This window comes from Gorilla gorilla, chromosome 5, assembly GCF_029281585.2.
Source record: "Gorilla gorilla gorilla isolate KB3781 chromosome 5, NHGRI_mGorGor1-v2.1_pri, whole genome shotgun sequence".
In the NCBI taxonomy this organism is placed as follows: domain Eukaryota; kingdom Metazoa; phylum Chordata; class Mammalia; order Primates; family Hominidae; genus Gorilla; species Gorilla gorilla.
In genome coordinates this window covers 150,044,914-150,068,405 of record NC_073229.2, presented here as the reverse complement: position 1 = coordinate 150,068,405, position 23,492 = coordinate 150,044,914, and the positions used below count along the sequence as shown (strand labels likewise).

Below are 23,492 nucleotides of genomic sequence, written 5' to 3'. Positions count from 1 at the left end.
AAACTCAACCAAAAACCAATACATAAATATACCACAACTTAAATTTATGTTCAAATGATTTCAGAATAAAAAAATAAAATCAAGAAATTGATTTCAAAATAAAACATAAGTCAACTAAAGGAAATGGTGAAAGAATGAACCATGAGAGTTGCATATCCTACTGGAAGCACATGATGGAACTGGAAGTTATACATGAACATGAAGATGTTACCCATAAGATTTCTAAATATGAAATAATAATGTTTCTGACTTTCATGAAGGAAAGGATAAAGGAGAGGAAATATTTTAGTACCAATGTCTAAAATTCCTTAAATGTGCAAACATTTTCCTTTTTATCAAATAGTGTAGAAAACAACTACATTAATTTTGAAAAGCTCGTTGACTTAGTAGCTACTCACTTAACTGCTCCATATAAAGTCACTGACCTTGAACCCTGATTCTGGGCTTCATGGCTTAGGATCTGATGCTTCTAATCATAGACAGCCCTCTACTCTCAAAGGAGATGCAAGAGGAAGCTTCCACTATTATTGTGGGTATATGGCAGTTGCTCCATCTTATAATTTAAAAATGTATAGAAAAGTAAATCTTATCTAAAAAGCTCTTACGTATAGTACTTACATTTCTTAAGTAAATATTTCATTTTATAACAATATCGCTTTACTTTATAGCAATGGTGCAGCTTGTTTATCAGCTGAAACATATTGTCCTGGGATGCAGTCAATTATTTTTCCTTAATAACAGATGCTTTACTTCCCAGATCGGAATTACATGAAAATATTGATTAAACATGTTCTCCCAAGTGTAAAATAAATGATCAAGAAATACATTTAAAAAAATATGACTAGAGAGCAGCAAACCACCATGGCATGCACCTACGTAACAAACCTGCACATCCTGCACATGTACCCTTGAACTTAAAATAAAAGTTGAAAATAAACAAAAATAGTAATACTTTCAAATATGTGTAAGAAAAAAATATGACTGGAAATATCTTGAGTAAACCCATCCACTTACCACTACTACTAGTAGTGCTTTACTGGGTTGAAATGCAGAGATATAAAAACCTTTTAAAGAATAACATTTCAATTTCAGAAATAATTGTATTTTCTAAAAAGGTCAGATCATCTTCAGATAAAACTTTATCTGCTATTTTGGCTTTGATATAAATGGTTATGACAATAAAGCAACAAAGTACCAGGAAGTTCTGAAGTTCCAAAAGACTGTCTTCCCAAAGTGATTTTATAAATCATCTGCATGAAAGGTTCATGCTTTTTCCAATAGAAAATAAAAGCCTACGTAATTGGTTGGCTCCAACAAATGCTTTAAAAAGCCTTCATAATTTATAATTCATTTCAATTTAATAAGCATTCATTGAGCCCCTAAGTGCTATATTCTGAAATACAATGTGATAGAATCTCTGTTCTGCAGGAACTTGCAAACACAAAATGTTCTGCCTAACATCAGCATCCCAGGAGATGTCAAAAATGCTTCCATCCTAGAGTCAAACAAGTTAGTGAAATGTAGCATAATCTCCCTATTGGAACTCAAAACTGAATTTGGCATATTAAAGCCTGTAAGAAGTCCTGCAACAAAGAAACCCAACTTTCCACATACTTGATTAATAAGCAAAACTTTCTTCACCTTCTCTACCTAGCTTGACCCCCACAAAAATACCTTCAACTGCACTCTAATTAGCTTTCTAGATTACCTTGTCTACCCCTTTCTTCTTTTACCTAATCCAAACTGTCCATTCCCTACTTGAGATTAATTTCACCACCTGCTTTTTCTGCAGTGCAGTTGCCAAGCATACATAAGGCTGTCAACTGGCTAGTTTGTTAATAATGTTTTCTAGACTTAGCCTGGCACCTAATGATGATCAACAATCCTTTCAGTTGTTCCCTTCTTACTCACTGTGGCAGCTGGAGCTACAAAACGTCCTGCACGTGCGTGCACGCGCACATACACACACATACACACACTCACACAAATACCAAACTTGAAGGTGAGGATGGAGGAGTTTTACACATACCCACTTTTAAAAACTATTGCACGTTGCCACTGGGTAATTTGTACTTATTGTTTTATCATTAAACTTTTGGTAATAATGATGTTTTAAGTAATTTTTAACTTTTAAACAACTTATGAAATTCTGAAGACAATACAAAGTTTATTTCACACTGACTCTCACACATTCTTGTTCATTAGACTAAAAATCCTTGATATACCTGCATCCAAGGCAGGAATCAATGTGCAACCCTGAAATAATTTCAACCCTGAAATAATTTCAAATTAGAAGCTGATTCTTAACTCTGCTCTTTTCCTGTAATCATGGCATTATCCCTTATAATCGAGATCATTAAACATAATCTCACATTGAGAGAAGTTTTTATATAAAGATGTACTGTCTATTATTAAATAGAATACTTAATATCCTAGGCTGAAGATGTGCAATGGTATTACTCCATTAGGAGCCCTATTTCAGTAGGGAATGCCCCTATTTGTTTGGCCACCCATTTAGACACTTCTGGCAGCAAAATTTGGAAACTACTTCAGGGCCCATGTTCTGGTGATATCTTAGTGGCTTGAGGTTGGGGAAGGGCTGAGTGGACCAGATTCTAATGGCTGTAGGAGTCCAGGGGAATCTACTTGCATAAACCTCCAGGGATTTTGTGTCTGGGATAGCTCCCTAGTAACTTCCTTTTTTTTTTTTTTTTTTTTTTTTTTTCATATAAGCCCCAAGGGCTAGTTTCCCTCTTTACTGTTAGGACCTACTGCTTCGCCTCTTCCCATCACTGAAGGTTTTTAAAATTTTTTACTGCTGGCTTTTATAGAGAAACAGACACAGTAGAGCAAAAGGACAGTAAAAATCAGATTATCTGTATCAGTTAATCAATTTCCTGAGCTTTCTTAACGCTTCCTCTTTTTTCCTGGGGAGCTTCCCTCTCTTTTTTACAATAAATCCAGCATTATAAGGCAAAAGCAATCAGGACTGAAGTTATATTAATCTGTATTTCAGGGAAAAAGCAAACTGATATTACTCCCTCTTCACAGCATGAGAAGGTGGCTACCACTACACTGTCGACCCAAACCTCTCTCCATGCAGGACTGAGGGAGGACATGAATCAGGCAGACTGCTTTTCCTAGAAGTTAAATGAAGACAAACATAACTCTCCTTAATTAAACCCAGAAGAAAACATTATTCTCTTATTGATAATTGGATAAACTTCTTTCAGAGAACTGCCTTTCTTCCTTCGTAATTTCATTAAGAACGTGCACTGCTTTTTAGAAAAATAAGCCCAACAAATACTATTTTTACATGACGGCTTCTTTGTTTTTCTCCTTTAATCTTTATATGTTCAACTTTTCCCATCATTGATTTTATTCTTTTCATTTCTTCTCATTTTTCTCATTTTCTTCAGTGCACAAGTCTTCCATCTTCAAAATCACCTCTACACAATCCCTCAATCATGCAAATGCCCTCATTTTTAAGCTACATTTAGCTCTCTCAACACCCCTTTTTTCCTGGTAAACAAATAAATGTCTTACGATGGCAAGGCATCTTTGATCTTCATGTGAGAAATGTCATTGTAGAGCGCAATGGAAACAACCTCTTCCATGGGGCAGATGAGACCATACTCCTCACACCCATTTTCAATAACCAGAGGATCGGACTTATGAGGGTCAAACATGATGTTGTTAGGAGTCACTATCATGACACCACCAACCACACCCTGCAGGAGAAAGCAACAGGACAGAATCACTTCAGGCAGAAATGCTTTCAGCAACTACCACAGAGCTTTAATTAACTCAGATGGCCACTCCATGGACTTTGTGAACCACAGTATCCTATGTGACAATTACATCCCCTCTGTGAGGACCAGAAAAACAGGCTGAAGAAATGCAATGCTAGGTGGTGAGGCAGAGAAAACAGATGTGGCTCACTGAGGCAACCAGCTGAGCCTGGTTCTATCACAGCTGCTGCAACAGCACAGTTGTGGAGTGATCCTGGTTCTCACATGCACATCTCAGATTTCCTAGATTTTCTAGTTCTCTGTCTGCAAAATGGGAGGGGCTGCCCAAGTGCTTACCTGATCGAGAATACAGAGCTTTACAATTCACTCTGCAAGTCTTCACCATGTGTCTAACAAGTGCATGGTTCTGTGCTAAGGGAGCAGCTGTTTCAGAGTTACAGTGCCAAAGAATAGTCCCAATATTTTTCTTTGAAATATTTAGAAAGCCCATATCCAACAAAAGTCAACATAAATAGGAACATGAAACTTTTGTAGCCAGAGTGAATATAGCTGAACTATGGAGATTAAAAGCAAAAAGTCGTAGCTTGGTGAAGTCTTTGAAGTCTGAAGCTTGCTCAAATTATAAAAGAGACCTTAATGGCCATACGGATATTATCTACCATGAACAGCAGGATACAGATAACTTCCTTTAGGCAAATAATTTATTTTGGTACTTTTAATGAGTCTAGTGATTATCTCAGTAAAAAGTTTTGTAGATTCAGCAATCCCATTACTGGGTATATATCCAAAGAAAATAAAATCATATCTCAAAGAGGTATCTGCACTTGCATGTTTATTGCAGCACTATTCACAATAGCCAAGATATGAAAACAACTTAAGCATCTATCAATAGATGAATAAAGAAAATGTGCTATATATACACAAATTATTCAGCCATAAAAAAAGAATGAAATCCTGTCATTTGCAACAACATGGATGAACCTGGAGAACATTATGTTAAGTGAAATAAGCCAAACACACAAAGGTAAATATTGCATGATCTCACTCATATGTGCAATCTAAAGAAGCTGATCCCCTAGAAGTAGAGAGTAGAATGGTGATGACTAAGAGGTATGGGTGGGCCGGGTGTGGTGGTTCAGGCCTGTAATCCCAACACTTTGGGAGGCCAAGGCAGGTGGATCACCTGAGGTCAGGAGTTTGAGACCAGCCTGGCCAAAATGGTGAAACCCCGTCTCTACTAAAAATACAAAATTAGCCGGATGTGGTGGTACACACCTGTAGTCTCAGCTACTCAGGAGGCTGAGACAGGGGAATCGCTTGAACCCAGGAGGCAGAGGATGCAGTGAGCAGAGATCGCACCATTGCACTCCAGCCTGGGTGACAAGAGCAAAACTCTGTCTCAAAAAAAAGAGGTGTAGGTGGTTGGGGAAAGAGAAGGATGGGGGAGATGTTGGTCAAAGGACATATACTTACAGTTAGATAGAAGGAATAATAAATTATCTAGAATAGGCAAATACAGAAAGACAGAAAGTAGGTAAGTGATTGCCTCCTGGAGATGAGGGTGGCAGGGAAAGGGAAAGAATAGGGTGAGAGAGTGTGAAATGGGGAGTAACTACTAATGGTTATGGAGTTTCTTTTTAGGTAATAAAAATGTTTTAAAATGGATTGTGGTGATGGTTGCACAACTATGTGAACAAACTAAAAATCACTGGATTTTACACTGTAATTGGGTGAACTGTATGTTATGTGAATCACATCTCAATAAAGCTGTCTTTTAAAAAATTTCTTTATGTCAAGCATTATTTATTCTTGTTTGCAAATTTTATAAATGCACATCAATAACATATTTTTCCTATTATCTAAAACTGGTATGAAGTCTTCTATGACCACAGGAATTCACTGGTTATCAAGATAGTCCCTTCTCCAGAGGCTCACTAAAAGCTGAATTTGTTCTTTGTGAAAACAAAAAAACAAAAACACACAGAAAACAATCAAGCAACAACCAAAAAACTAAAAAGAAGATACAGCAGATATTAATACCAATATCATCAACAGCAAACACAGGTTCAGAGCTTACTATTTAGCCAGATTAGATGCTAAATTCTTTACATAAATTATCACTTTTCATTATCATATCCTATTAGTTAAATTTTTTTATTGTTTCTATTTTATGCATGAGAAAAATGGGAGCTTAAGACATGTAAATACCTTGCCCCTGGTCTCAGAGTTAGTGGGTAGTGGAGTTGGAATTTAAATTCAGTGAGTCTGACTCCAGTGTTTGCTGTTATATGTATAGTATATTGTCTCCCTAACAATTCATAGGCCCAAACTCAAAGAAAAAAACAATAAATCCAAGATCACAAAGAATCACATTTCCACTCAGTGACAACATTTACCTCAATAAGTAAAATTCCAGGCAACCAACAGAAGAAAACTAATGGATGCTTGTCAAATCTAAAATTGACACTTTGGGTAAGATCTTTTAATGTGGCCTCTGTTCCAGTAATTTGTAACTTTGTTTAGTTTTTCATAGATTTCAAGGAAAGGAAACAAATTACATTGCTATATACCTTTCCATCGGTGAAGTATCGACAATTCATTTTTAAAAATTTCACCACACCTGGCTCGTCTTCTTCAGAAGTAGATGATAAGACTCTTTCAATGGGTTTCAAGGCCTTTCGTGCTAAGTCAGCATCCTTGTGAAAGCAAAAAATTTCAAAATCAAATAAAAGCACTTTTCAAACAAATTATGTGTATAAATCAAGCCCCATAAATTCCCTGTGAGTATACTATTTCTATTTAAGTGGAACATTAAAAAGGTAAATATCCTTTGTCCTTCAAAAATATCACAAATGTAATAACAGATACCCAAATCAAACTGTTCTTTTTTTTTCTTTAAAAAAAAGCAAAGGCATATGTATGAACCCATAAAACTTGCTCATGAAATGTCTTTAGAAACTAACCTAAATGGGCTGGGTGCAGTGGCTCACGCCGGTAATCCCAGCACTTTGGGAGGCCGGGGTGGGCGGATCACCTGAGGTCAGGAGTTCGAGACCTGCCTGACTAATATGGTGAAACCCTGTCTCCACTAAAAATACAAAAATTAGCTGGGCATAGTGGCCGGCGCCTGTAATCCCAGCTACTTAGGAGGCTGAGGCAGGAGAATCGCTTGAAACTAGGAGGCGGAGGTTGCAGTAAGCGAAGATCGTGCCATTGCACTACAGCAGTCTGGGTGACGGAGAAAGACTCTGTCTCACACACACACAAACAACAACAACAAAAAAAACACTAACCTAGTAACCTAAATGAAAAAATTCATATTAGACTCATGATTCAATTTGTTTTTTTTTTTTTAAAAAAAGGAGGAATACAAATAAACTATCCATGTCATTGGAAATTTAACTTCATACTTTTACACAAGGCATGCATTTTTGCCTTTTTTTTTTTTTTTGAGATAGGGTTTCACTCTGTCACCCAGGCTAGAGTGCAGTGGTATGATCATGGCTCACCACAGCCTCAACCTCTCAGGCTCAAGTGATCCTCCCACCTCAGCCTCCTGAGTAGGTGGGACTACAGGTGTGAGCCACCATGTCTGGCTAATTTTTAAAATATTTTGTAGAGACAGAATCTCACTATATTGCCCAGGCTGGTCTCAAACTCCTGGGCTCAGGCAATCCTTCTGCCTCGGCCTCCCAGAGTGCTGGACTACAGGCTGAGCCACTGTGTCTGGCCATTTTTGCCTTTGAAACCTTAAATGTGAATAAGTTTCCCTTGGAGAGGATGCATTCTCCAATTACCTAATCTCAACCATCTAGGGAGAATTTCAGATGTAATCTTGTGAAAAATAACATGTTGAATTCTACAACTCAAAAGAAGTCTCTTTAATAAAAATGAACTTCAGTGCATAATGTACATACAGGCAATTTATCATATTCTGCATCTGATGATGAAGGAGAGACAGTAGCACCAGGACTGGATGATGATAGCCTTAAGGTACCGGAAGGAGAGTTGGCATCTGGCACAAAAAGGACCTGAGAATGGGAGAGAACAGATGGGTGAGTACCAGGAACCAGGCAAACCACTGGTGAGTGTTTGGAGAAGTTATTCTCTGCACAGTATCATGTTCAGTGCATGATTACGACCTAGGTTGCTTTCAAGAAACTCATAAGCAACTTACGGTGTTCTAGACTAATCCATGAAATGATACTCAGCATATGAATGTGTGTAGTACAAAGGGTACAGAACATGCCTGCAGACACTGCAAGAACTCAAAAAGAAAGGGAGAGCAAGGCCAGGCACAGTGGCTCATGCCTGTAATCCCAGCACTTTGGGAGACCAAGGTGGGCAGATCACCTGAGGTCAAGAGTTTGAGACCAGCCTGGCCAACATGGTGAAACCTTGTCTTTACTAAAAATACAAAAAAATTTAGCTGGGCATGGTGGCTCGCACCTGTAGTCCCAGATACTCGGGGAGGCTGAGGCAGGAGAATCTCTTGAACCCAGGAGGCAGAGGTTGCAGTGAGCCAAGATCGTGCCACTGCACTCCAGCCTGGGTGACAGAGGGAGACTCCACCTCAAAAAATAAAATAAAATAAAATAAAATAAAATAAAATAAAAATAAATACATAAATAAATAAAAAGAAAAGAAAGAGAGAGCAAGGTGGGTAAGTATTCTGGGCAGGCCAAGAGAAGAAAGTGGGTCCAACTGAAGCCTTGAAGAACAAGTAGAAATTGGATAGGAGAGAGGGAAGAGCCCTCCAGGGTGGGAGACTAATAGTATAAGTGAAATGAGGAGAGAGAAGCATGGCTTCTAAACTTAATATCTGTGCCAGGTAGAAATGGAACAAACCCAGCTTGCTAACTCCAAGCAGGCTCTGAGTTCTAAAGCAGTAGGTCCTTATATGATAAATTGTATAAGGTAATATCAATAAAATAATCCCAATATTTTCTCTTCCAACAGTGTCTGAGTTATGTGTAACTAAAAACTACCCCCACCCCAAAAAATTATACAGAATAGCAACCTCTGCAAAACATTCTGGTTCTCAAAACATTACTACAATCCTGTCATTCAATATTCTTTTAATGAGACATGCTACATTGTGGCATGTATCAAATATAATCTTTTGTTTGTTTCTGAGATGGAGTTTCACTCTTGTCACCCAGGCTGGAGCGCAGTGGCACAATCTCAGCTCACTGCAACCTCCACCTCCCACATTCAAGAGATTCTCCTGCCTCAGCCTCCCCGTAGCTGGGATTATAGGAACCCACCACCAAGCCTGGCTACTGGCTAATTTTTGTATTTTTAGTAGAGATGGGGTTTCACCATGTTGGTCAGGCTGTCCTTGAAGTCCTGACCTCAACTGATCTGCCTACCTTGGCCTCCAAAGTGCTGGGATTACAAGGATGAGCCACTGTGCCCGGCCAAATATAATCTTAAAATGATGACCTTTAATGTTATAAAACAGAATTCAGAGCTAATCATATAACAACTGATTACTGATCAATATTGTTATTCACTGTCTCCTATCTTTCCAGTCATTTAAACCTCACTTCAATCCAGAAAATATCTGAGACAACAATTAAAAAACACATTAAAATAAAAGTGGGAAAATCAAAGTCAAGGGGGGATATAAGATGAGGACTGATTACTACTAAAAATATATGCACCAAAACTGGTAACCACTCATTAAGAAGTGGGCCATAAAAGTGACTCTGAGTTTCCATATAATTAATGCAAAGAGACAACATCATTAGTTAGCAGAATTCAACTTCCATGAGATAAAAATGAAGTTTCTCAGAAGTACAAGTACTCTCCTACAGAATCTCATACAAATGAGCATCCTAGACTGAATTATTTGTCCTCTATGATGCACTAACAGTAAATACAATAACCAGTTTTGGAGTATTGCCTTTTATAGCATCTTCAATATGGGTCAATGGCAAATGCCAAAGTTTAGAGTTCTGTAAAAAGCAATTTACAAAGGACTAAAATTTTGTGATCTTGGTATATAGCTCTTATTTATCTTATATAGCTAAACTAGAGTAATGAATGGATGATGTTTTTCCCAAGCAATTCTCCACTAATAGTAAATTTTTTTTGCATCTGAACTCTTAAAAAAAGTATTAGGTAACATAGATTGCGATTCAATTGTCTGAACATTCCAAATGTCAAATCTAAGGAGTAATTCCTATGCTTAAACAGTTGACTGCACTGTAGAGAGAGGTGAGCAGCCGCCAGAACATGTGCTACCTCAACATGGAAGTGAGCCTGGATCATGGGCAGGGGTGAAAGTTTCCTATTGCCTTCAGAAAATAATTTTGGGTTTGCTCCCAACACATATGCCAATCAGGATTTGAGGTCTTAAAGTTCTTAACCATACAGCAATGCTGTCATTTCAGCCTAGAAAAAAATTTTAAGCATGTGTAGCCAAGGTATCCTGTGAATATGAAAATATCATAAAGTTGAGCTGGGTGCAGTGGCTCATGTCTGTAATCCCAGCTACTTGGGAGGCTGAGGCGGGAGGATTGCTTGAGCCCAGGGGATTGAGGCTGCAGTGAGCCATGATGGTGTCACTGCACTCCAGCCTGGGCAACAGAGCAAGACCCTGTCTCAAAAAATAAATAAATAAAAATAAAGGAGAGAAAATATTGAACCAAAGCACATTATCATTTATGGTAATCCTGTGACAAACAATAGCGAGGCACTGAAAACGGCAATAAAAGATAAATGCAGAATTTCTAGCGTTATAGCCAATAAGAGTATAATTACCTGGCCTGGAACAATAGTATGTGTGAAAAGTTTATTCAGTTCCACCAATTTATTGGGAGTGATGTTAAATTTCAGTGCTATGGAGTTTAGGGTGTCCTGGTTTCCAGCCTAGAATAATCAAACAAGTAAGAGTCAATAAATAAAGCAAAAAAAAATTAATTTTGATAGATACTATTAATTTATGTGCAACATGAATAAATAATAAACTAATAGTTCCATCAAGATAGACTATAAGAAAGAATGAATACATTGTCAATTCTTAATAAAATCATTTTACAGCAAAGTCTTAAATGCAATTCATTTCTGGGCTTCCTCATTTTCAAATTTCACTGTCCCCTAATAGATTTCTAATTTTACTTTGGTGCAACTTAGGCGCATGAAGTAAAGGTCCATGAGCTGTAATGAAGACTACAACAAGAAAAGAAATACAATGTATACAGAGTCCCCACCCTCAGGGGAAGTGGGGCTACTTTCTCTCTTATGATTTTCTGTCTATTTGCATGACTTTTCCATATACTATAAACTGCTGGCTTGTATGGCAAAGCTGGCAAAATGTTTTCTCCTGGGCTCAGCACACTGCTTGATACATGGAGGGTACTCAAAAAGTTGATGAATGAACACTGTGAAAGCAAGGAAATCAGAAAGAAATTCAGATTAGCTACCAATAATTGTTCACTATCATTAAAACCACACTTTTCTATGGTCAAATTAGTATTATTCTCTAAATCTGTAAAACTTGTGACATATGTCCTAGGTGTACACTTTTCTTTCCTTCTGTAGTATAGGAGGAACAGGAATAGAGGGCAGTGAGGAGATGAGAAACTTCACAGGAAAACAGCTCTACCCAGAAAAAAAGTTGGCTCCCTGATGTCATGTCAACATCCCAGGACAAACACCCTGACCAGAGCTGCCAGATAGACTTGCTAGTGGGAGGTCACTCTGATGAATGTCACTGAGAAGTTCCGATTGATAGCCCTGGGTCAAGACTGGTATAAGTTCTTTGTAAGCAGAACTGGCTCCACCAGGTGAACCTTGAATTATGTGGAGATGTGAGGAGGCTGAAGGAAGATGGGGACTGGTGAAAGGGTAGAGATGTAGGAGGAGAATTAAACCCATCGCTGCCTTCAGTATCAAAGGTCCAACTACTAGATGAACTGTCTCAGACTAATCAAAGGTTACGGTTACAGATTACATTGAAACAGCCTCAAAGCCCTTCTAGAACAAGTTAGGATATATTATATGTAGTATGTATAATTTTTTAAATCACTAAAGTAAACAACATATGCCACTACTTCTACCCTAGGCAAAACCATCTCTACTAAAAACAAAGTTAAAAAATATTTTTAATACTGTATTATATATTTGTGTACTATATTCATATTGTTATGAGTAAACTTGTAAAACATACACTGTATAGGGGGATCAGAGTAAGAAAAACTTTAAAAATCTGCAGTTATTAAAGACAAGACATACATGTAGAATTAGGGCACAGACCCCGAGAGGGATGTTGGTATCATTAAATGACTGAAACTAAGCCAGAATGCTTGATTATCCACAGCTCAGGAGTAATAAAAGCAATTGGGTAAGTGCTAGCAGGTTCTTTAAACACAAAATTATATGAGTTACCTTTTATTTCCAACGACAAGCACAAAACCAACTTGCCAAATAAAACTAATCTCCATAACATGAAACAGAGAGGTAGGCATACCTGCATTATTGACTTGATGACTTGTTAATATTTAATTAATTCGGAGTTTGATTTTTTTTTTTTTTTACTGTCACTAAATTATTCAGTATATACTATAGGAAATAACTCCTGGCAAAAGCACCTCTCCATTCTTTGGAGGAGCATGTGAATAAAGGTGCTAGACAAATACATACAGATCTTAATGATTATGGCTTTAGAAGTAATATTGCAGTTAATAATAAATAATTGAGTCCAATACTTCTTGAGTGCCTATTTTGAGGTAAGGCACTATTCTAGGTGTTATGAGAATCAACAGTATATTTTAGACAATGGCAATATAATATATAATCATCCCAAATCCTTTCTAAAAATGACTATGCTTATAAACTTTAGAAAGATGTCTAGAGACGTTCACAGGGCATTGAGCATGAAAGCCTGTGACAGAGATCTTCAATGTGACTCTGCAGAGGCTTGCAGATTTACTATTGCAAAAGAAACACCAGCAAAGAATTAGATCTTGCTGCCTGTCTTATATAGGGTCTGGCATTGCTTACAAATAATGACTATAAAATAAGTACACATTAGGAAAATACAACCAGGCAATGGCAATAGTACTTAATTTCTTCTTAGAAGTCAAAGAGAACACTCCTCAAGAGTGCTATTTAATAGTGAATTAAAATATATCTACAACTGAGTCCCCACTTTGTGCCAAGCCTAGGATACATAAGATACAACTCCCGGCCTCCAGGAGCTTATGATGCAGTGACAGAGATGAGCACATGGCACACAGTGTGGAGGTGTAGTAATGAACACACACCTAGCATTGTTCATCTACTGCTCAACAATATGGAGATCTATACCCTGCAAGTTACCAGGAATATAATGGTGAACAAAGAGATGTCTAATCTCTCTTCATGGATATATGAATTAAAGCATGAGATAGAGATTAAAATAACAACACGCTAATGAATTAATAATGTTAAACTGAGATAAATTATGTTAAGCAACATGATTCTACGAGAATGTTAAAAAAGAGATATGGCCTAGACTGGCTGGAAAAATCACAGAAGGTAGTAATGAACATGGAGAGTAAGGGGATGAAGATGTCAAGAATTAAGTTCTAGCCTGCACAAATGTAGTAATCATGGAGCCATTGTTTCTTGAAACACGACCAAGCATGGAGGACCAGGTGGATATGTTGAGTAGCCAAGTGAGTACATAGCTTTGGAACTTAGAAAGAATGTCTGGGTTGGTGACCTAAAAGTGGTAGTCCCTGTTTATATCAAAGATAATTCAAGTCATCAGTTTGTTTGGAGGTTCTAACAGGGCAACACTGTTACTAGAATACCCGTGACCCAAGAAATGTCCTCCTCTATTGGGGAAGGTCATCCTCTTCATCCAAGCTCCAGAGGGATGCACATGGAGTGTTGGGGGAAGAAAGGGATACCTGCCTAGTCAGCCAGATCAGCCTAAACAATGCTGGTGGTCAACAGGGTGATGGATGTTGCAGCCAGATCACCCTCACATTCTCAATTCGCTGGTTTATTTGAGATTGACCAGGGAGAAAATATGGAGGAAAAAGAAATGACCTAAAACTGGTCTTAAGAAGCTTGATTGTTTAATGGGTACACAAGAGGAATGCAGCCAAGGGGCAGGATGTGTCAGGGAAAACCATTATATAAATGTAGTGCTATTAACAAACATTTATACCACCTTGGTTATACTTACAGTGTATTCCATAGTCCCATGGGGCTTCTGAACCACCATCTTCTTCTCTTTTTTATCATGTGTTTTGTTTTGATTGTCATCTGAAGAATAAATTGTATGTAAATGAATAATTTCATTTTCAGGGACTGAAGCCAGGGTAAAACTGCCATATATAGAAACCCACTTTCAAATCAACTGACAAAAAGACACTAATAGGAAAATGGACTCAGGGCACAAATAGATCATACTCATAAAAGCACACTATTCATCTTGAATAAATGATTAATATTAACTATAATTAAACAATATAAATAAAAACAATGAGGTAATGTTTACAGTTACTAATGGTTTAAATGATAATGTATAATGATTATGAAGTTAGAGTAAAACCAGTAGAGTTACCATATAAATGATGCCTAATGTAAATGAGTACAGTCCTTTTAGAAAGTGATTTGGCAATATGTAACAATAGCCATAGAAAGGTTCATTCTGAATCAGTAATCCTTCTCTTAGGAATTTATCCTAATGACAAATTCAAAAGAAGAAAAAGGCTATATATCAACATATGGTCACTGCAATACTATTTATAACAATGAAAACAAAAAGAATATGTCCAACAACATACTAAGTTGGACCACGGATTTTACTATTTTTTGGGCTTTTTTTGAGACAGAGTCTCACTCTGTCACCCAGGCTGGAGTGCAGTGGCACGATCTCGGCTCACTGCAACCTCTGTCTCCCGGGTTCAAGCAATTCTCCTGCCTCAGCCTCCCGAGTAGCTGGGATTACAGGTGTGCGCCACCATGTCCGGCTAATTTTTGTATTTTTAGTAGAGACAGGGTTTCGCCATGTTGGCCAGGCTTGTCTCAAACTCCTGACCTCAGGTGATCCGCCCGCCTCAGCCTCCTGAAGTGTTGGGATTACAGGTGTCAGCCACCACATCCGGCCAGATTTCACTGTTTTTAAAGGTCAAAAATGGCCAACCATTGGCACCTGCATATGATTCAACCTAACTGTCAGGGTTAAATACATCTCAATATATTAATTCAGATATCAGAAACCCCAGAACCGTACTGCAATAGATAAAAATGTGACAAAAAGAATATAAAATTGAATTAACCATGAAAAGATGCTCCAACCTGTATGTGATCAGAAAAATGCAAATGAAAACAATGTATCATTTTATACCTATTAGCCTGGTAAAATCAGAAAGCTGTATAATTCCAATGTTGATAGAAATGTGAACCACTACAAGGAATGTAAACTGTTCAGTCATTCCAGAGAATTAAGTATATATAGCTCATATGACCTAGCAATTTAACTCACAGATAAGCATCCTCTCCCAACAGGTATATACTTTATGTACATCATAAGGGACCTGCTGAAGGATGTTCATCACAGTATTATCTACGGCAATGGGGAGCTAGAGGGTAAATAAAGCATGGTAGGTAAGCTCTGAGATTCCAGAGCAATTAGATTCCAGCAATTAGGAATAACAAGCCAGAAATATACACCAAAAGGGTAAACAGGTTTACATCAAGAAAAACTGAATGGGATGTTAGTGTCCATCTGTTTTAAACATACATCACAGATGGACACTAAAAAACACATAAATAATTTTCATAGGTACATAAAAATAAAAACCTATATACACTGAACACAATAGAATAGTGTGAAGTGGGGGAAGAAATGGGAGTGGAGAACGAGAATAAAAGGGAATGAATGATAAATGACAAGAAGCCCAGCTTGGACCAGTAATGATAGACCACAATCTGAGAAGGGTGATTAACTCAGCCCCCTATGTCTGAGGTCCTACCAGCACACATACACACACACGGAAATGTCTCAACGATATCATTTCATCTATATCACAAACATGGGGGTCCTAGATGAAGACTGAGGGGTGACATAGAAACATGAACATAGTTGATTCACATAGGATTTATCTGACTTTTAAATATTTCCTTTAAATTATTTAAAAATTAAAGCTACGAGGAAAAAATAAATTTAAATAGATGCTTCCATTACAGTCCTGTTCTAGTCATCCGTATCTTCAAATCAGAACCATTCACAGAGCCAAAGAGACCCTGAACATTCCTCTAGACTATAAAAAATGATCTCCCTACCTACAGGCAACCACACCTAAATTACTTCAGGAAGACAGGACTATTGACTATGTTTTTAGATCTCCAGATAAGGAGATTCAAAAGTGCAATCACCATATTTTACGAATCTTATGATGGAACAAATGTAAAAACTAGTTTGTGTAGTTCTTGGCAGATAAGCAATAAAACATTAACAATACTCGTCTTTCTTTCCTTCTAAAGAATCTGAAAAATTTTAATTGTTTGTTTTTGCTTTGTTTATGTGGTAGATGAATACCCCAGGCTAATTCTTCCCATAGTTCCTTTCAGGATTAGGTTAAGTGTTGTTCATTCCTTTTAATATCTCAGCTCCATTTTCTTTGTTGCATACTTCTGCCCTTCTTGCTGTCATCATAAACAGCTGTCACTTTAGGTCTTCGTGCTTTCAGAATAGTCTCTTTATATCATTTTGTAAGTAGCTTCCTATTTCTAGAGCCCACAATATGCTTCCTTCTTCCCATATCTGGCAGCTTCTGGCCAACGCCCTTCCATAAGCTGTAGCTAGATATCTCTGGTCCCAATGGGGAGCGCTACTAAAAGCCACCAACTGGTGACAGTTTACATATTGCACAGCTACAAAAGAAAAATACGTGTTTGCTGAGCCTTTCAGGATAAACTTAACTATGTTCACCTGAATTAGTACAAAAATTAAATTACCTTCCTTTGCCACAGGTGGGTAGGCTAGAAAAATGTCAAGCATGTAATATTACTAAAGGAAAAACAAAACAAAACAAAATAAAAAAAATGCCTTCCCTTCAGAGTCTAAGATGTTGAGATCATGGAGGTAAAGACCGTGATGATGCACCCATCCTTAAATGTCTTGTGTCTTTTTTTTTTTTTTTTTTCCTGAGACAGGGTCTCCCTCTGTCACCCAGGCTGGGGTGCAGTGGCACTAACATGACTCACTGCAACCTCCACTTCCCAGACTCAAGCAATCCTCCCACCTCAGCTTCCCAGATAGCTGGGACTACAGGCTCATGTCACCACACCAGGTTAATTTTTGCATTTTTTTGTAGAGACAGGGTTTCACCATGTTGCTCAGGCTGTTCTCAAATTCCTGGGCTCAAGTGATCTGCCCGCCTTGGCCTCCCAAAGTGGTGGGATTACAGGTGGGAGCCACTGCACCTGGCCTTGTCTTGTATTTATAGTTGAATAAACCTTCCAGTACAGATGAATAAGCCTGATGAGTTTGATTGTGAGGCAACACTTTTCACTGATGTAACATCACACCAGGCAAATCATGTGCACCTGCCAAAGCCACAAGGCAAATACTATGTTTTACAGTTGGCTCAATAGAGAAGCAAAGAGGATATAATTTAATTGTCTTTATATCATTATAGCTCAAGGCAAGGTTTCATATTGCCTCAGAAATAATTGTTTTGCAGTGAGTTGAAAAGATGGTTAACTATGTGTCTCAATGAGTGAAGTCCTGTGTGTCTGGGACTGGGTGCTGCAGCACATAGTCCACAAAGCACTGGAGGTGCTTCTGGCCCTGGCGAGATCTAGGACGAGGCATGAGCTGCCATGGGAAAGGACCGCTCCTTTGTGCTTTAGAATGGTGCTCCAACCCTAGTGTTTTAGGTAAGGATCCATACCCATCCCAAAGAGGGCAACTGTCTTCCAATGACACTGACCTTTCCAACTTCAGGTCTCCTCACAGACCTTTCTACCTACCCAAATTCTCACCCTCCCCGTGTACAAGAACCTGAGGCAAATGACGCAAAAGTATCTACTGCCAAGGGAAAAGTTGGCCAAGTGTCCCTCAGAAGCCATTTAGAGCAAACTGAACCTCATACTTGCCCACCTCTGAAATAAAGTCTTCAGAGCAGGTTTTCCCTGGTCCAATAAGGAGTACCTGTAACAAAACTGACCAAACCCCTAGAGGAATAAAACACAGGTCCTTCAGCCTAGCCCATTTCTTTCTGCATAAATCCTGGAGGTAAGAGCTGGAATGGGGAGGAAGAATGGGGTACCTGTGTTGACCTCAACCCAAGTGGATCTTGGTGCCCTGTCCATAAGTCCTGCCACCTCCCTTGCCACACCATAAAAGGGCCTGGAGTGTCCAGAACACAAGACTCTAAGATCCTGCATCTGAGATAATCCCCAATACAAGTTTACAGAAAGAAGACTCCCCTCTCTCTCTCATGAACTGGGGCTAAAAGAAGATGCTACCTAGCAGTATGCCTGGGGCCTGGAGGGGCATGACAGCCAGATGTGAAGATATCCCTTGTAGTGGTGATACTGAAGTCTTGGATGAGGCTATGACATCAAGAGAATGAATAAATTTTAAAAGGAGGCCTGAAGTTTGAGAACAGAAACTAAGGAAGGCTTAGATTTAAGGACTGAAAAAAATATGGCTGATATAAAGGGGGAAAAGCAATTAGAGGGATGGGAAAATGAATGCAATGTCACAGAGGCCATGGAAAAAAGGAAGGTGGTGTTGACACTGTGAAATGCTGAACAAAGGTCCAGAGATGGAAACCCGGAAATGGATGACTGGAATTCACAGAGAGGTTTTGAAAGTAAAGGGAGCTCAAGACAGATGCTGTCAACATCACCAGTAGAGTAGGGGTAAGGTCATCTACTAAAATGTAGTGGAGTAAAGACAGGACTGAGGGAGTAAGAGTAATGAGATTTGGAAGAGTTACCATGGCAAAAATGAGGTTTCAAAAATGTGAACATTAAGAAGTAACACTATACTCTGGGGTGGGGGTCTCAACACCGGGGTAACAGGCCACATAAGAAGTAAGCAAATAAGCGGCTACCTGTGTGGTTATGATGCACAGAGCAAGGCAGCTGGAGCTGGATGAGCAGTGGCTGAGATACAGGTAGTGAGATGTTGGAATAGTTAGGGGAATGGCATGATGAACTAGTTTCCTATTGTTGCTATAACAAATTACTACACATTTGTGGTTCAAAATAAAGCATAAACACAGATTTATTATTTTACAGTTCCATAGATTAGAAGTCTGGCATGGGTCTCACTACTTTCCTTCTGGAGGGAGAGTAGGGGAGGACTGGTTCCCTTGCCTTTTCTCTCTCTTGGAAGTGGGCTACTTTGGGCCCTGGAAGCAGGGCCTTGAGCCCTGGTTTTTCTCCGAACCAGCATATCTAGCCAGTTCTGCCTCTCCAGGAAGCTTCAGCCAAGGCCCTGCTTTCACCCGCAGAGCCAGCAATGCTGCCTGAGTAGTCTCACGTGCTCTCTCCTGCCTCCCTCTTTCACTTTTAAGGTCCCTTGTGATTGCACTGGGCCACGTTGATAGCCCTGGAAAATCTCCTAAAGGTCAGCTGATTAGCAACCTCAATTTCATCTACAGCCTTGGTTCACCTTTGCTATGTAACCTAACAGGTTTGGGGAAATAGGACATGGACATCTTTAGGGGGTCATTAGTCTGCCTGTCACAACTGGAGAACAGATCTGTGGGAAAAGACAAAAAAAGAAATTGACAGCCCCCCGCCCGGCCAGCCGCCCCGTCCAGGAGGGAGGTGGGGGGGTCAGTCCCCCGCCCGGCCAGCCACCCCGTCCGGGAGGTGAGGGGCGCCTCTGCTCGGCCGCCCCTACTGGGAAGTGAGGAGCCCCTCTGCCCGGCCACCACCCCGTCTGGGAGGTGTACCCAACAGCTCATTGAGAACGGGCCATGATGACAATGGCGGTTTTGTGGAATAGAAGGGGGGAAAGGTGGGGAAAAGATTGAGAAATCGGATGGTTGCCGTGTCTGTGTGGAAAGAAGTAGACATGGGAGACTTCATTTTGTTCTGTACTAAGAAAAATTCTTCTGCCTTGGGATCCTGTTATCTGTGACCTTACCCCCAACCCTGTGCTCTCTGAAACATGTGCTGTGTCCATTCAGGGTTAAATGGATTAAGGGTGGTGCAAGATGTGCTTTGTTAAACAGATGCTTGAAGGCAGCATGCTCGTTAAGAGTCATCACCACTCCCTAATCTCAAGTACCCAGGAACACAAACACTGTGGAAGGCCGCAGGGTCCTCTGCCTAGGAAAACCAGAGACCTTTGTTCACTTGTTTATCTGCTGACCTTCCCTCCACTATTGTCCTATGACCCTGCCAAATCCCCCTCTGCGAGAAACACCCAAGAGTGATCAATAAAAAAAAAAAAAAAGAAAAGAAATTGAGATTCAAATAAGAGATTTTTGAGTACCAAAGTAGTGATGTGAGATGTGGACATTGAGTATGCTGGTGGGGGGAAGACTGGGGAGGGTGTCAAGAAACGAACTGGCTAGATATGCTGGTTCTGAGAAAAACCAGCAAGAACAAGTCAATACATAATGTCCTTCAAACCGGAGCATCTGGCTCCTGTCACAGGCCCCTGGGGACTGGGTGAACTCAGGACAGTGGACATGATTCATTATTGTGCTTGAAAACAGAATCCGTACAGACATCTGTGAATTCTCTGGATCTTGATTCCATAATTTCTACTTAGATATAGGAAGGGAAGAAAAGATAGTACGTAGCCTTTTTTTCTGTTATTAACAAGTATCTGAACAAGCACAAACAGAAGTTTGGAAAATTATCAGGTTTTTAAATTATATCAGGACCAGTTCTGCATGGGGCTTACACTTACTATGTGCCCCTTCTTTCTTTACTCACCCATGAACGACCAGCTCTCTCCTCCATCTATTTCTATCATAAGAGCATCTGAATGGGGTTCAGGAGGCTGACAGCACAGGACCATCAGTAACTCTACTAAAGAGGGAGGATGGTTTCTATGACATCCAAATGAGGGGAATTCAAAGAGGCAAAAATTGTCTGTGTCTCTCTAGATTTTTCAAAGAAAGGGGTACTCTGATTTATGAACAGGAGAATCTGTTTCCAATGACAGGCATGTCCCTATAATGGAAACAGATCCATTCAACTATGATTGCTGAAGCAGTTTGATGGTATTAATTATAAAATCAAGTCATGTACCATCTCACTTATGTCATCAAACACCTTTCTGATCACAGGTTGGTTTAGGGGTCAAAATGAGCTGGGTTTAACTAGCAACCCTGACACATTTTCATAGCCGCGTGATATTAATCAAGTTAGCTAAATCTTTGTGCAACGGTTTATCTGTAAAATGAAATGCTGAGAAAATTAAGCTGATTCATACAGTGTTCATCTCAGAGCCTGGCACAGAGCACATGCTTAACAAATGCTATTGTTATTTATAATAATGTAGTCAACACAAGTAAATAGCAATGTGAATAGAGTAGTATGTTAAAACAATTATAAACCATGAGCAAAAAGGTTTCATCCAGAAATACAGCAGTGATATAGTATTAATATGATAAAGCTTTATAAATTGTTTAACGGAGAAAAAGAATCTGATCATTTTGATACATGCTAAAAAAGCATTTGACGAATTAAACAGCCATTATTGTATTTTTAAAAAGAACAAAAAAATTCCAACTGTTAGAAAACTAAGAATAGAGTGAACTTCTTTAATGATGAATATTTATTCTTGATATTCACTAGAAAAACGCTTCTGAAAAAGCAATGCAACGCTAAAGAGTATATACGAAAAGGAATTTCTTCATAGGAATGAAAACTGAATGACTTCACGATGTCACTTCCAGGTCTATAGAAGAGGGCTTATTACCGAAACACAGCACTGGTGAGGCCCCACCCCCAGCTTTCTGGAAGGAAGATTCCAGGTGAGCAGAGGGAAAAATACCCCCAGGCACTGCATGAGCTCCACCCGCTTTCTTTGGTTCCAGTTGTGCCAGGAAAGGCCTAAATTGCCTAACAGCAATTCTAGCACAGTGTTTAAGGTTTCTGGGCACGGTATCCACCAATTTAGTGGTATGCACTAAATTACAACATAGAGGTGAACCTAATGTGAGGCTAAACCACAAGTATTTCAGGTCATAAAGAAAAAAGCCTTGTAGTGGAGATAAAAGCAGCAACACTACAAACATAATGGAAACTCCAGGATAAAGAGGGAATCCCTGCCATTCATCAGAGGCTACCTTGCACAGCACCACAAGGCAATCTCTGTGCTCGAATGCACTACAGGTACCCACATGCTCAACGTCTCTTGAGAAATTAAGCACTATTGTAACCTCTCCTAAAGTACACCTGTATAAACTGAGATGAGCTCTTATATCAGAAACCAAAAGGAAAAGAAGTACTTTTTTTAAAGTAAAACATTACCAATATCAATTTATGGTTTATATCCAACTTTGTTCTGAAATCTAGTCAAAGCAACAGACGAAAAGTTTTAAATACTGAGAAGAAATGAAAATGTGGTCATTAGCAGATAACATAATTGTCTGTGTAAAGAACCAATATTATCATGAAAATGTCAAAAATTCATAAAGTTGTTCACTAAGGTGGCCAGATATCATAATTTTTTATTTTTGTAACAGAAGCATAATTGGAAAAGTCCCAGGTAGAGTGGTATCAAACTATATAACATCTAGGAATAAATATAACAAGACAATGTAACTGAAGTGTCTAAATGGATATAATACTCCTAAGTAGGAAATCTCATCTTTAAATAAATATTTCACTTTTTTCAAATTAATGTTTAAATGCAATTTAAATAAAAAATAATTTTTTATGGCAAAGTAACAGTTTCCAAATTGAAAACCATGCTTATCTAGAAGCACAAATACATAAGACTATCCAAAATTATTTTTCAAAGAGAAGTGAGGGTAAGCACACTCTAATGATGTTGAAACACATGATTATAAAGCCACAGCAATTAAAACATTGCTGTGACATCACCAAAAAACAGAAATTTGGTGAAAATAAAAGCACCATTATAAATGAGAGGAGGCTGGATTTCCCCATAAATATCATGTAACTTAATGTTGGAGGGAAGGTTTTGGCATCAGATGGACTGCGAATGAGAGTCCTGGTCTACCATCTGCTCACTAGGTAACCTTGGGGAAGTAACTTAAAGACAGTCTTCCAGTGCACAAAATGGAGATACTGCTGGATTCCCAAAGAGTTACCATAAGAATTTGATAAGGTGATTCAGAAAAAGCACTTTGCAATGTGCACAGTAAGGGTTCAAGGGACTTTAAGGATTATAATTAAATGAAGCTAGGTGAATAATGGCTAAGATTTGGAGAAAAATTTGGACCACTCTCAAATCAATGCAGAGAGATTCAAGACTGAATAGCAAAAAATAAAGTTATATATCTTTTTTTTTTTTCTTTTTTTTGAGACGGAATTTCGGTCTTGTTGTCCAGGCTGGAGTGCAATGGCGTGATCTCGGCTCATCACAAACTCCGCCTCACGGGTTCAAGCGATTCTCCTGCCTCAGCCTCCTGAGCAGCTGGGATTACAGGCATGTGCCACCATGCCCAGCTAATTTTGTATTCTTAGTAGAGATGGGGTTTCTCCATGTTGGTCAGGCTGGTCTCAAACTCCTGACCTCAGGTGATCCGCCCGCCTCAGCCTCCCAAAGTGCTGGGATTACAGGTG

General features: G+C 38.9%; 1 protein-coding gene across 9 annotated transcripts in view; it reads right to left on the bottom strand.

Moving 5' to 3' along the window:
• The window catches only part of NCOA7 (nuclear receptor coactivator 7), a 154,254-nt gene that overhangs the window by 42,477 nt on the left and 88,285 nt on the right, over positions 1-23,492 (bottom strand). For all 9 annotated transcript variants that reach the window (XM_055391567.2, XM_055391570.2, XM_055391571.2 and 6 more), the window contains exons 4-8: positions 13,936-14,015; positions 10,521-10,628; positions 7,670-7,783; positions 6,323-6,448; positions 3,547-3,731 (exon numbers count right to left, since the gene is read on the bottom strand). In XM_055391567.2, the coding sequence (XP_055247542.1) occupies positions 3,547-3,731; positions 6,323-6,448; positions 7,670-7,783; positions 10,521-10,628; positions 13,936-14,015 (613 nt within the window). The remainder of the gene's footprint in view (positions 1-3,546; positions 3,732-6,322; positions 6,449-7,669; positions 7,784-10,520; positions 10,629-13,935; positions 14,016-23,492) is intronic.